The sequence below is a fragment of the Pinus tabuliformis genome, chromosome 6, assembly GCF_031772625.1.
Source record: "Pinus tabuliformis cultivar Carrire ecotype Pingquan chromosome 6, CPIR1, whole genome shotgun sequence".
Classification (NCBI taxonomy): domain Eukaryota; kingdom Viridiplantae; phylum Streptophyta; class Pinopsida; order Pinales; family Pinaceae; genus Pinus; species Pinus tabuliformis.
Genome location: NC_142292.1, coordinates 842,768,134 through 842,784,192, shown reverse-complemented (window position 1 = coordinate 842,784,192; position 16,059 = coordinate 842,768,134). Strand labels below are relative to the sequence as shown.

Here is a 16,059-nt window from a genome sequence, read left to right as displayed (position 1 = left end):
CTCTTTCTTTAACTCCCAACAAATCCTCATCAAACATGTTATAGAAACCCAAATAAAATTCCATCACCTTTCCTTACCCCTCAACAAATCCTCTTCCAGGATGTTATAGAAACCAAAATAAAATTCCATCATCTTTCCTTACCCCTCAATAAATCCTCTTCCAATATGTTATAGAAACTTAAAGAAAATTCCATTATCTTTTCCCAATACAATTCCATCATTTTTCCTTACCCCCCAACGAATCCTCTTCCAACATGTTATAGAAACCCAAATAAACTTACATTAGAAACCCAAATAAACTAACATTATCTTTCCTTAACCGTTAACAAATCTTCCTCTAACAAGGGGCTATGTGTAAGTATGTCCGAGCTCAATTTGGAGTTGACACGTCCCTCTTAAAATAAAAATAAAATGTTCTCTAAATATAAACGCAATGTTGGCTATAACCAACATAGACCAACACACATTAAAATGGTTTTGGTTTGTTATTAATATATTTTTAATTCTAAGTGAATAGTAATTCATAAAATTCACAAAATATCTTCATTTTATAGCCAGTGTGAAGCAAAGTGCTAAAAATTTCTCTTATGTGATTTCTACCGAAAGACTTTGCTTAATTTATTATGGATCACAAAAGCTTGAATACAGATATTAATATATTTTTAAGTATACTTGAATATTAATTGATATTAAAATATTTTATTAGTAACTCACATTATACACAACCTTAAAATATTTTTTTTAACATTATATATATATATATATATATATATATATATATATATGAAATTTTAACCTTTGTTATTGGGTTTCCAAGTTTTGACAACCAATGGTATTTGAAACTTCATATATATCTGTATACGAAAAAAAAAATGTTAAAAAAAAAACTTTACTATTGTATATAATAAAATATCTAATGTGAATTATGAAAATAATATTTTAATATGAATTAATATTGAACTATACTTAAAAATAAAAAGTTTGAAGTGGTATGGTGTTAGTATTTTACATTTTAGTGTATATATACATACATACATATATATATATATATATATATATATATATATATATATATATATATATATATATATTTGTTCAAATCCAACAAAGATTTTTTGGACATACGAGTTTAAGTTATGTAATCTCTATAGCATTCAAAAATACAATTAGACAATGAAATGCTACACATTGTTTTTGCATTCTAAAATAAGTTTGCACCTGAAGAAATTTAACCCCTCTTAGCTCATGTTAGATTCGTACTTACGATAGATCTATGCTACTAAAATACATGTTATAGATACCCAAATAAAATTCCATTATCTTTCCTTAACCCTCAACAAATCCTCCTCCAACATGTTGTAGATACTAAAGTAAAATTCCATTGTCCAATTATATCCAAAACAAGACTTTTGATTTTCCAATTGTATCAGAAGCAAGACTTTTGGCTTTTTGAATAAGCACTTCACTAATTTTATTTTATTTTGGATATTTCAACTTATTGCCTCAATGGGTGCATCATAATGAAAAGGTAAGTGGCTAGGTTGAGAGTTACACATCACACTTCATGTTTAGATTTATACAGATCTTGATGCAATGTAAGCTATATAAATTTTCAGAGTGTTAGAAATTACAATGCCCTAATTTTATTGAACAAAGTTGATTGTGCAATAACAATATGACCCTATAATAATATATAAGGTCAAAGGATATTATGATGCGATAAGGGCTTGGAACCAAAGATGGATTTAGAAGGTTTGAATTCTAGTTAATTCGAGCATGCATTCTAGTTACTGAAATGAAAAAAAATAAATAGCTTTAAGCTAGTTCTTTGGTAAGGAATTTTTAATTGATTGAAAATTTTAAATGTCCATTCTCTCTTATTTTGAAATAAACAATCCAACAATGCTCATGTCATAAAACAAAGACAATATTGATTCATAATTTACTACAAACATATATGGAAGATGTTTAAACCCCACAATATAAAAAAATAGATTATGTAAAATAACAAAGGTAGATACCAAAATACATGAGCAAGAAAAAAAAGAAAACTCAAACTAGGAAAGTGTTCACCCATAATTGAAAATCATCAACAACTCCTTATAAATGAAATTTACTTTTCCACCAACATTATGAGCTATGCCCATATCAATGATGCCTAAATTGATTCCCATATTGGCTTTGACATTGCCAATGACAATCTTGGTACGCTCTAGCTCTCAACTTTTTGTTTGCTAGTTTTTGTGACTTGCATGACTAATCTATGGTTTGAGTAGCCACAACCTAGAGGCATCTAAGTAATAAAAATTACTAAGGGATCACACGTGGCTTGGGCCACACCAACTCTTAGCATGTATGGACTTTTGCCCACAGAGTTTCGAACCAGTGACCTTACACCATGGAGTGCCTTAACATAGCACCGTGTCACTATTTACTCTATGCCTAGTGGGATACCCTAGCTCTCAACTTTGGTTGTTTACTTTACCCTCAATAAAAAATAGTCCACAAATCCGTGGAAGTTATCAAGGCCAAAAAGTAACTTGTAAGAACATTAAGGGTTGCAACTACATTTTAAAGAATGAACAAACAATTTGCAAGGAAAAATGAGAGCTTATATCCATTTTCAAATATGTCAATACATGGTTGATAGTGCTGGAAACAAAAATAACCCTAATGCAATTTCAAGTTATATCAAAATGTCATTCTTGCATAAAGAAACATGTTCAATGATTTCTATCTTATGCTTTTTTACTCTTACAAGTTATCTTGGTCATTTAAGGATTTACATCCCATCAATATACTCTTCAAACAATGGCAAGAAAGAATTGATGAACCGTGGAGATCGGTGAATGCTACGTCCATGGAATATTTGTAACAAACAAAACTGCTACGTCCATGGAATATTTGTAACAGGAAAATCCACCCAAAGGGATCACTTCTTGTCGACTCAACCACGGAGTCTGACCGCGAGAATGCTAAAAGAATTGAACAAGTGACATCTCAATAACTATGGTACTTTAATAACAGGACTCAACCAATTAACCCTCGAGACTATATATATATATATATATATATATATATATATATATATATATATATATATATATAAAATTTTCAAAACTATATAAAAAATTAATGTAAAGAAAATGAACTAATAGCAAGCTTAAATAATTTTACTTCCAACAAATCAAAATTATGACAATGGCTAATAATAAAAAGACTTGAAAAAAGAGAGTTAATAAACATAATAATTGTGTTGTCTTATAATAGTAACTTGATACACCTAGTACCATGATATAGCCCATTCAAAATGATAATTTGTGTTACATGCCTTGAAGTCATGATTGTAACTTAATATACCTAGTACCATTAGTACCATGATAGGGCCCATTGCAAGTGTGATTCTTTATCCCTCCTAGAAATTCATTGGATAAAAACTTGAAGTCACTTGTTTTACCTACAATTTTTGAAATATCATAGTTCTCTCTTTATATACAATTGAGTCTGGATGAAGGTACACAAATGCACAACTTTACTCTCATTATTCATAAATTTACACCCACACTTCATATACACAAATATTGATATGCTAACTTTGCACTTCCACTCAACCTTAAGCTACTTTTCTTGGCTTTAATTCGCACGTATACATGCTCTCCTACCTGAAACTCTTTATAAGTGTTTTTTTTATCAACATATGTTTTTTGCCTATCTTGGGCAACCTTCAAATTCTATCAAACTTTCTTCATTGTTTGTTCCATTTCCACAAGCATATCAAGCCCTAGGATTAACTTATCTTCAAGATTGTTCCAATTTGTAAGTGTTCTGCACCTTTTTCCCTACAACACTTCATAACGACTCATTTTCAAAGATTCATGATAATTGTTGTTGTATGAAAATTCAACAAAGTGAAGGTATTCCTCCCATTTGGTTGGTTATTACATCACACACATTCGTAGCATATCTTCTAGGACTTGATTAACTCGTTCGGTCTTCCCATCTATTTGTGGATGGTATATTGTACTGAATTGAATATGAGTGCCTAACCCAGTAAAAAGGGCTTCCCAAAATACAGAAGTAAATTTTACATCCTGGTTGGAAATAACTACTTTCGGCATGCCATACAACCAAAATATCTCCCTCATAAATATATCTACAATTTCAACAATTTTGTAAGTATATGTGATAGGGATAAAATGAGTTTTTTCTCTCAACTTATCCACCGCTACCATGATAGAATAATTTTTCTTTCTGGATTTGGGCAAGCCTATTAGAAAGTCCTATTGTAGCAGCTACAATCACCTTCCAAAATTTTTCCTTCGCTTCATTTTAGAGCCTCCCTCCTCGAAATCATAGTAGCTATCCTACAATGATAAGGTACTTATGTTTATTTGTTTTTATCCGTCACTTAATAGCTTGTGTTCACTCACTTATTCCGTCCCAAATATTGAATTGGATCCTCACAAAAGTCGTATTTGTTGTACTTAGCATAATGCTAATTTTCTCTTAAGGTTTTCGACATTATCTGAAGGTGCTCCTTATGCTCTTCTAAGTTCCTTGAATATATAATAATGTCGTCAATAAAAATCAAAACAAATTTATCTAGGTAAAGGTGAAAATACTATTCATTTAACTCATGAAAGTTGCAAGGGAATTAGTAAGCCCAAACGGTAAGACGACAAATTCATAATGACCATAATGGGTTCAGAATGTTGTCTTGTAGATTACTCACACTTTTATTTTGATTTGATGATACCTTGACAATAGATCAATTTTAGAAAACTGAGTCGCTCCCTTGACTTAATCAAATAAATCATCAATTCTTGGAAATAGATACTTCTTTTTAGTAGTTAATTTATTTAGTTTCCTATAATCGATACATAGGTGCAAGGTCCCATCTTTCTTTCTCACAAACAACATTGGGGCTCCCCAAGGTGATACACTTGGGTGAATGTACCCTTTATCTAGCAACTCTTGTAACTGCATCTTAAGCTTTGTTAATTCAAGCATACTCATTCAGTAAGGGGATTTTGACACTAGGGTAGCTCCTGGAACTAGCTCTATATTGAAATCAATTTCTCTTTTTGTGGGAAGCCCGATAATTTTTTTCGGAAAGACATCCAGGAATTCTTGTTGTCACACATGTGAACCTTGTAGTATTCATCATCATGTAGAATCATAGAATATCAAGGTTACTTTCTATGATCACCTTATAGTACCTGGACCTATTTCTGAGCGCTATGTTGTAGATGATCTGCTTCAATATGCCATCGAGTATCATGAATATGAGTTGTCAAGACTGTATTCTTTATAGCAAATGATTCAATCCGAGGTAGTGATTGTCACTATTATGATGCCATCATGTTATTATTGAGATCACTGTATGACATAGACCGAAACTATGGGAGACACCAAAATTGTTGATATGTACTCGAGTTCTGAATGCTTCATCTTTTAACTGAGATTACCTGATCCTAGAACTTTAGATAAGGATCCAAATCAGCCTTGCTGTAGGGCTAAATTGTCTTGTTGTTGTAGACTTTCTCCTTAATTATATAGACAAAATCCCTTACCATTGTATACTGCTATTATAGACTGATCCTTCAATCCCTGAAGTAGGTTTTGAAACAAAAAACCCTTCAACTTTCTTTGATGCCCTTCTTGAAAAATGATCCTTGAATATCTCTTTTTGCCTCCCTTCCTTTGACTTTAGCACCTTAGCTCTGATACCATGTTGAAGAATCTAGGGCAAATTATGTTAATAAGATTCTTCTCACCAGGATAACTATTTTTGAGCTATTTTTAACTATTTCTTATTAGCACTATCTTCGCTTTTTATTATTAAAGTGCATTCTTAGTTCATCAATAGTTACCAAAACAAAAGAGACAAGGACACAAGATGTTGGCTTTCTGCCAGGGCCAAAACCTCTCACTCTTAAAGAGGAAAACCTAGCACACAAAATTTTTCTTATAGAGATTCCAATTGACAAATACCAAGACCATTACCCTTGACCTATTAGGCCACTCCAAGACCAAGACACTAATCCTCTTCTTTGTCGCTGCTGAGATCATCATCATCACTGTTGCTTCACTGAGGTCATCATTATTGCACCTCATATATCATTATAGTTGCACCATTGCAACACCTTTATTGAGATCATTGCTACTCTTCCACTAAGATCATTGTTGCTCCTCCATTGAGACTTTCACCATAACACCGAGATCTTTATACTAAGATATGTATATATATACCAAGATCTTCATCATACTTATGACTATGTATTAACTATGATTACTTCTATGCTCAAATTATAGCTGCATCTTAAATGTATGCCGAGACAGAGAGTGATAGTTTAAGATCCTCCTCTTCACAAGAATGTCAAGACTGTATGTTGAGACAAAGGTATGCCAAGAGTATATTATTAAGAGATCTTCATTACACATATGTGGACAATGGGACTACATCTTAGTATGTCGAGACATTACTTCATTAAGACTATGAGGAGGCCGAGACATCACCGAAAAACACAGAGATCCTTATTCATCCACAACACTGAACTACTGTACTCATCGGATATTTCTGAACCACTGTACTTGTCCAAGATTTCAAAGGATCCGAGTTCCTATCCTTCTTATAATGTAGATCCTTTTCACGCCTATATATAGTGGTTTGCCTTGTATATATGCATACATGAGAGAGGGAACCATTGTGTCTCTTTATTTGAGCCGACATGACTGTTTTTTATTCATTTTGCAGGCCGACATGACGAAGAAGATTGTGCTTATCATTTGGAGGGCTTCTTGACATTTCTATAGACTTGTATGCATTAAACATATGCTCAAGAAGAGCTTCTTCATACATGACATTGACTCTTTGACTTAATAATAAATCCTAAGGCTCTCAATGTGAGCCACTAACAAAAAAACCTATTGCTCATGAAACCCACGCAACAAGGCATACAAAAATAATTTTATTTCTTTTATTTCATCATTTACAAAGATCATTTCATTATGAAGACTGAACCTAGTTACACCTTTTTCAACACAATGTCACATTGTGACTAAGATTTTCTCAATATGAAAATTAACCATGGCCCAACGTCACATTGTCACAAAGATTCGCTTGATTTGAAAATCAATCATGCTCAAGAATGGTCAACCATGGTCGAATGCCACATTGTGACAAATATTTTCTGAATATGAAAATGAACCATGGTCAACCATATTTATTTTAGGGTTTATAATATTTATATTTCAGTTTATCTGCTTTGGGTTTATAATATTAATCCCTTGGGTTTAATATTATTGCCTTGGATTTATAATAACTTGGGGTTTTAGAAAAATGTATAACATTTTATAAAGATAGATGTTTTCTCTTTGTATTAACATTTTAATATGGAGAATATGAATCATAAATAAAATATTTCAATGTCAACTACTTATAAATTATATAAAACAAGTGAAAATAAAAAATATTATAATTAAAACATTTTTTTTAGTGTGTTTCCCAAAACCAACCTCGATCCATTTAACTATGGATCTACCAATACTAGTCCAAAGGAATAAAATCTCTAAAGGTGCAAAATTTTCCTTGAATTTTACATTAAAAAATGTTTGCATTTTGAGATATTTGATCCCTCTCAATCCTTGGTTTATATATATATATATATATATATATATATGGGGAGAGAGATTAGATCATATCGACTAGATTTTTATATGTAATGACATTTTAATGTGGAGATTGAGAGTCATAAATAAAATATTTTAATGTGAACTACTTATATATTATATAAAACAAGTGGAAAAAAAAAACTTATAGTTAAAATATTTGATTAGAGTGTTGGTCAAAACTAGCATAGATTCATCTTAACACTGGTATATATTATATAAGACAAGTGAACAAAAATAATTTTTTTAAGTTAAAAATTTACTATTGTGTTGCTCGATATTAGCATAGATTCATCTTAATTCTAGATCTACCAAGAGCTTAGAGGAATCAAAACTCCATATGTAAACCTTTACTCAAGTTTTACACTTAGAATGAGATTTGTAATTTGACAGATTTGATTCTCTATGTGCTTGGTAAATCTTGATTCAAAATGGTTCTATCCTAAATTTATAATTTCGTTCATCTATTTTTATATACCTTAAAATAATTGTAGTATCACTTTATTTCTTTAATATATACTAAGTTTATTTAAATATTTTATTTTGGTTATTTACATTTCTTCATTTATCCTATAAAAATGCTTCACCAAAACATTTACACATATTGATTATTTTACTTTTATTTATTTATGATAATTATAAGTAAAATATTTTCATGTTCATATTAAAAACATAATTTTATATATAGAGAAAAAAATAATTTAAATTAAAAAATTTCTTATATTTTTATTTTTTATTAGCCTATATATATAACCTTATGGATATATGTTTTCTATTTCCAAATATGTGGCATTTATTCACATTTTAAAGTAGAGAATATGAAACATAAATAATTTAATGTCAAAAATTTATAGTTAAAATAGTTTATCAATATAAATCTATAGATTTACCAATAGTCAAGAGAAATCAAATCTCTATAAGTGCAAACCTTTCCTCAAATTTTTCATTTAAAAATCATTTGCATCTCAAAATATTTGATTATTTAATCATTTATGGGTAAATGAATCTACTGATTGCATCACAATGAAACTCAATTATTTTTAAATTTTCAAAACTTTATATGGTATACTATTAAACACAATATTACAATTTTTATTTTTAATTCATTTATTTTAGAAGTGTTTTGGGAAAAGGGATATTGAGTTTATATTAAGCATTTTGTAAAAAAACCGTTAATTTGGTATAATTCTCTTTTTCTTTTTTTTTCTGGTTTTTGAAAGGTAGTGAAAAAGGAGCAAGGTGGGTTGGTTGGTTTTTGAAAGGTAGTGAAAAAGGAGCAAGGTGGGTTGGTTGGTTTTGTTTGCAGCATTATTAAGTTTGAAGTTTGGAGGTGATGGTTTAGGAAATACGAGGATTTTGAAGTTTATGAAATGAAAAAATTACAATTGCTGTAGCTTTTTCTGTAGGTTGATTTTAAACTTCTCATTGTGATAGTATTAGTCGTTAATATTATAGTTTAACGCAAGTTGTCTTTTAAATTCGAACAAAAATGCCATCCCTAACATGTTTTTTGAACATTGAATTTTGGAAATGATTTTAGAGTTTAGTTTGCTCAAAAAAAACCTTTTGAAATTGTTATTATTTTAATCTTAGACTCGCGCATATCAAACCAAATTCCAATATGTTTTTAGGAATTTTTTAAATTTTAAAGGTAGATATCAAAGCATTGATCCATTTGAAATGATTTATTTCAATGCATTTTAATGGGAAGAGTTCGATTCATGTCCGGTTGATACTCGGACACCCCACGAAACCCAGCGCATTAAAACTGTTAAGAATGGCACTTACCTATTTCGCCAAAGCAGGAATCGAACCCGATCAACAGATGCATTTTCATTTCAAGTCTCCAATTTAAATTTTAAACAACCAAATACAATGAATTGAACCTATTTGCCAAGCTGAGAATGGAGCTCGATAATAAGATTCCCTTGTCACATTCAAATCACAAGATTCCCTTTCCTATCAGATTCAAATCACGACGGATAAATTTTTTCCATCCCAGCCTGTAGCTTTCACGTCGAACTCACATTCAAAATCATTCATGTGATATTTCCACTTGAAATGGAGATACAAGAAGGAAATCGTAATGGAATCACGGGCACACTGGCAATCTTTGTAAAAGTGCGCGAAAAATTGTAACAATTGTTCAAAATGAAATCGATAGCTTCTTGTCTTCTTCTACCGTCCACAGTCCTGGGCCCTTTAATCCCGATTGCAATTCATAATCGGTGACCTTCCGTTGGCACATAATCAGTGATGAGGCCTTTAAAAGTTGTGTGCTCAAGCAAAAAAAGAATGGCGAAAAATGCAAAAGCTGTTATGATTCCGTTGTTCTTGAGCGCCCAGGCGAGCGCGACAGCGACCAGGGAAATTTCATTAGCAGATAAATTCCCCAGGGAAATTCATTAGCAGATAAATTCAAATTTCAAATCGATCCACTGTTCGGCCGCCCACCCAATTCGTCTCGCCATCCAATCCGTCTGACATTGGAGGCCCTGCAGGTCGCGTCACTATTTTCCGGTAGAGGCTGGAGTCCTTTCCCGGCTGGTGAGCTGTCCCGTTACATGCCCATGCATGTATGGTGAAGTTGCTAGGCGATCGCTGGCCGACTTGAGGTCCCATCATAGTTCTCTTAAACCACATTGAATACCCAATAGCATAGGAAATATTGCTCGCCCTTACTGTCAGCGTCATGTGCAGAAATTGCGTGTTGGTGTACGGCGAGTCCTATTTCCACCCCTATAGCAAAGTTAATGCTATAGAGGTACCCCTCTGACAGCCTCATAGAGCATCATGGACCATACATCATCGGACCATGTATCTGTCTCCGGCATCCCGCTCCCGGCTGCCCATCGAAACCCCGGCAACCCTGCCCCAGCCACCGGCAGCCTCCCATCAGATCGTATTTGTTGCGGCAACAGTCCCTCTATTTCAAATTTCAGATTTGAGTTTTGAGCGGGATGCACCTTTGTATACGATACATATACGATTGAAGTTTGAAAACCCTCCAAACTTTGAAATTTGAATTTCAATGCGCGCAAATAATCTGGTGTTGTTCATGAATGACAGAAGCATCTGCTCATCGATGATCTGGTTCCACTCCGTTAATCGATTGTTGTAGCGAAGTGATTACGGAATCTAAACACTTATACAAGCGCCGATCGGACCGAAGATAGTAAAATGTTTAATATACATTTCCTTTTCGGCATCTTCGGTGCGTATACACGCTCTATCCACTTTAATTTCTTGGATGCAAGAAGCTTGTTTCCGGTTTCTTAATGTTTCATTTGTTCTTTCATGACAGGCAACATCACTGCCCTGATACTCTTCTTAGTTCCTTTGTGAGTTTTCCCAACTTATGTAGTCATTTAATGAGGACACATATTGATGCATATATAATTCGTAATTGTTTATGATCCTATTGGTACTTTGCAGAATTACTTTCTGGAAGATTATTAAAAACAAATCGACAGAACAGTTCTCTGGATTTCCGTATGTTTCCACGCTTTTGAATTGCTTGCTTTCTGGATGGTATGGCATGCCGTTTGTATCATCCAATAACCTTCTAATGAGCACGGTTAACGGAACTGGGGCCGTCATAGAATTCTTCTACGCAGTTGTGTTCATCTGCTATATTCGTGACAAGAAATACAGGGTAAGTATAGTATTGATTAATAAATTTGTTTCTGAGCAGGGTGATGCCCATTTGAATGACGGTGGATGAAACAGGGGAAGATATTTGGCCTTCTGGTAGCTGTTCTCAGTTTTTTTGCAATGGTTGTCCTGGTATCGCTCTTGGCAATGCACGGAAAAGTTAGGAGGTTATTTTGCGGCTTCGTTTGCGCCATCTTCTCCATCTGCATGTACGGGTCTCCTCTGTCAGTAATGGTAAATCTCTCTACTTCCTCTTTAGCAAAACCAATTTTCAGTGAGCATTGTTTAAGTCAGCATAACGGTCAAGAGAATGCGGTTTTTTTCAACAATTTACATTTATGCCTTAGTATGATATGTGAAGTGACCTGAAGCGCGATTTCGATGATGTGCAGAGGTTGGTGATTAAGACGAAGAGCGTAAAGTATATGCCGTTCTTCCTGTCTCTCTTTGTATTCCTATGCGGCACCTCCTGGTTCATATTCGGCCTCTTGGGAAACGATCCATTCGTTTATGTACGTTTAACAATACTTACCATAGATGATAAATATATTTGCACGACAATTATAAACATTCACCTTTTGGGTAACTTAGATAAAAAAAAAATCTGTTTCATGATTGAATAACCTTCATCATAAAGATCTTTTACAGAAGTAAAAATTGTATAACAAAATAAAATAGGTAAGTATTCAAATTACTTGTCCGAGAACATCATTAAACATGACTGCATAGCATGATCGAAATCAAAGCTGTAGATATAATACTTTTAATTCAGTGTAATATCCTTTAAAATCTACAAGTAACAAAGAATAAAGTAAATATTTTTAAGCATTACACGTTCAGTTCTCTATTATATGCCTTTACCTGCAATCTTTACCGTTGCAACCTAAAATCCTTATAAAACCCGAATTTGGGTAACTCTATTCTAGTGTAACTCTATGTTAGCGCTGTATTTATGAGATGGAGGTGTTAAATTTTTCAATGGTTTTATGGATCCACAGGTACCAAATGGGTCTGGAAGTTTCCTCGGAGCATTGCAGTTGATTCTGTATGTTATTTACAAAGACTGGAAGAATACGAACAACGACAGTGCTACATCGTCTCCTCCTCCAGAAAAAGAGGCAAAGGTACAGGACGTTTATCAAATGAGCCAAGTGGAAAAGGAACAAGGCCGCGTTGATCAAATGAGCCAAGTTGAAAAGGGATATGTTTTTAAATGAGCGAAGTGGAAAAGGGATTTTATGGGCAGGCAAAAGCTTATACTATGGAATGGACATTAAACGTGAATGGAATGGAAATTAAAGTGTAGTATTAAGCAACGAGGAGAATGGAATGGAAATTAAAGTGCAGTAATAAGAAATGATGTTCAACAACATAATTTGTTGTGAAATAATTTTTACATCTATGTTATAGATGTGTGTAACATAGGTGTGTATTATGAGTTGGTTGTTAATGGTTGAGAGTTTTTATTGGATTTACTCTGTCATCTACTTTTATTTATGTAACTATGCTTTTATCAATAAACCAATAAAGTATAGTGTGATTGGTCTCTGGTGTGTAACTATGTTTGTTTTTGGTAGTTTTTTATGTTTGTCTTTGGTAGTTTTTCCAAATTGGTATCAGAGTTAGTTCCACCATGAGAGGCTATAATTATGCAAATTCTACAAGTTTAAATCATTATATATGAGATAGTGCAGGAAGGTGATTGTGTATTTTTCATGTGTTTATATTTTTGTGTGCATGTGTGTTGTTCTACTATTTAATTGAAGAAGCAATCATTGCCTTATTGTGATTTGATGTGGATATAGTCAAGTTGCCACTAGTGACGAATCCATTAGTGGAATTGTTGAACCCATACCAGATCAGATGTGATATCCAGAGCTAAATAGGGAACATCATCGTTATTATTTTGAAGGGTTGAGATCTTACATTTTGAGTGGGATCTCGTGTATGTATATGAAGTTGTATGAAATCCTCGTAAAACTTTGTGGTGTGGGTTCCAGTTTTCCTATGTTGCAATATGTCATTATTATTATTGAAGTGTGTAATGATGAACTGAAAGTTATTATTGAATAAAGTAACATAGTTTGTATTGAATAAAGTAACATAGTTTGAGTTAGTCATTATGTTATTTTGTTCCAATAAAACATATCACTAATTTGGTTATGTTTATATTCCATTATATGTGGGTGGTCAAATTGTTTTTTCAATGCTTCAAGATTAACAATTATCATTTATCTTTGTGTGTATGTTAAAAATAGTCAAGTTGTATGATTGACTTCTCAATATACAAAATACCAAAACCATTTAACTATATAACTATCAAAATTGTAATTATCTTTTTGTGTATGTTAAAAATTGTCAAGTTGTATGATTGACTTCTCAATATACACACTACCCAAACTATTTAATTATATAACTATGAAAATTGCAATTCAATGCATTTTGATAGATAGAAGTAAGTCCATACAGTGATTCAATAACAAATTATTTTTCTTTGTAGTCAAGAGCCTTTGGTCGTACAAGTATGTCAATGATGGTCACAAGCTGTTAAATTAGTCAAGTGATATGCTTGAAGTTTTGGCGGAGAGAGAGGGTAGTATGTGAGGCTCCACTGTGGGTGTAGGTGTTAATGAAGATCAACAAAACAAAGATCAATATTGCTATTGTAATTTGTGATTTTAATATTTGACATGTAAACATTAAGGGAAGGGCTTGGAAGTAATAGTTCCATGTGTATTACATGTGTGTTACACATTGTTAATTGTTGTGAGATTTTAGGTTAGCTATTTTTAGTAATTATGATCAATGATCTATTTTGATATATGTAACTATTGATTAATTAATAAAATATAGTGTGACTTTTGTTTGGTGTATAACTATGTCTTCTTTGTTCTTTTTTAAATGTTCCTTCAATTATTATTCCATTGGAGGTTAGTGAGTGCAAAATTTCCTAATAGAAGATATGTGTGAATCTTTGTTTGGGTTCTAACACCTTTGCTCTTCAAGGTGGATAAAATATCATTCTTGTAATGCAATGCAATTCATCATTATTAAATAAGTTTTACGGAGTTGTATGAGTCTAATTAATGTGAAGAGGGCTTATTAGAAAGTTTTTCCCCATTGATAAAAGTGGTATATATAGAGATATAAAAATTGTAAAAGATATCTTTTGGAATAAATTTTAAACTAAATTTTGTACAGTCATAGAGGCAGTTGTGCACAATGATTCCATATTAATGGAAGCATATTGTTCTCTCTCATATGGCCATTGTATTCCCTACACTAATTACTTTAGAAGAACACCAAGATAACAATTGTTTTCTCACTCCCAATATTTCTATTGGGTATCATACAAGTGATACAAGTGGTACCAAATTAAATTTTTATACCAGTAGTACAAATGGTATGAGAGCAAGTGGTACAAGTGGTGCGTAGTACAAATGGTATGAGAGCAAGTGGTACAAGTGGTGCGTGTAGATCTGAAGGGGTTAGTCCCTCTTGTGAGTAGGTCCTTATAAACATTGATGTAATCAAAGCTGGGGCTTCTGATTTACATCATAATAAAAATAAGCTTTGTGTTTTTCTCTAGGATTCGTTTCCAAGTAAAATCACTATGTACATTTGTCATGTGAATAAGGTCTTGCTATTTGCCAATTTTATTAGATTGAATGATTTGTTAAAGGAGTGTACAATTTGTAAAATATTGATTCATGCCCCCACCTCCCTTGGTATATCCTAATTCCCAATAATTTTCTAGTATTCTCGTTCTTAGATCCATTCACAATGATCAAGCTTTGGACTTGCTAGAAATAGAACCAAATCCAATTTGTGGTTCAAAATGAACAAATTGTATTCCTCATTCATTGTTGCTTCCAAGTTGGGATTTCTTTTATCCTCTTCATAAAATTGAGGATCAGAAGATAATATCACATAATAATACAAGGGCATGCATGGTTCCGTTGCTATAAGTGCATGTTGAATTTCTTCCACTTAATATATTTTGGAAAGATAATCTAACAAATTACTGTGATGCACCCGTTCTATGTCAATGGTGGTGGTGAATCTGAATCTTCTACTACTTGCTCAATAGGTTTGGAATTTTCATTTCAAGTGTAAGAAGAATCATAATCTTGAATATTGGCATATGGAAGTGGTGGAGGTTATGGAGTAGGTTCCTATGGAGTTGCATGTAGAGGATCTTCTTCAAACTTTATAGTTTTTTGTGGACATATATAACAACCTACCTCGTTTGAATCCTTCTGAATATCCAACGAACATGCACTCCTTACTCTGTGGCTCTAAATAGTTTCACCTATCCAATGATATTTAATCCCATTCTCATGATCCAAGGATATGGAGATGGGTGACTTCCGATCTCTTAGTGCAGCATGACTCATAAGGAGTTTTGTGTTTCGTGGATTCATGTGGTACTTTGTTCTAGATGTAAGAAACATAGTTGATTATTTTAGACCATAACTTTGAAGGTAATGAGTTTGCATGCATCATGCAGTTGGTAATTTCTTGTAGTCTCCTATTCTTCCTTTATACCACATCATATTGATTGTATGACACTATGTGTTGTAACTAGATAACTCCATCTGAACAAAGCCTTTCCATGCCTTTGTTCACATACTCCCCCCTATTCTCTATGTGCAACATTTTGATGCCCTTCCTATTTTTTCTACATGTGGTTTAATGTCCTGGAAAAGTTCAAAGACCTCTGACTTGGATTTA

General features: G+C 32.7%; 1 protein-coding gene across 1 annotated transcript; it reads left to right on the top strand.

Moving 5' to 3' along the window:
• Positions 1-10,897: 10,897 nt before the first annotated feature.
• On the top strand, positions 10,898-12,762 carry LOC149261504 (bidirectional sugar transporter SWEET1a-like). The gene is made up of 5 exons (XM_089381918.1): positions 10,898-11,012; positions 11,107-11,326; positions 11,401-11,559; positions 11,718-11,837; positions 12,324-12,762. Exons 1-5 carry the CDS (start codon positions 10,969-10,971, stop codon positions 12,540-12,542), a joined length of 762 nt encoding a protein of 253 aa, XP_089238044.1. The 5' UTR covers positions 10,898-10,968; the 3' UTR covers positions 12,543-12,762.
• Positions 12,763-16,059: the final 3,297 nt, after the last annotated feature.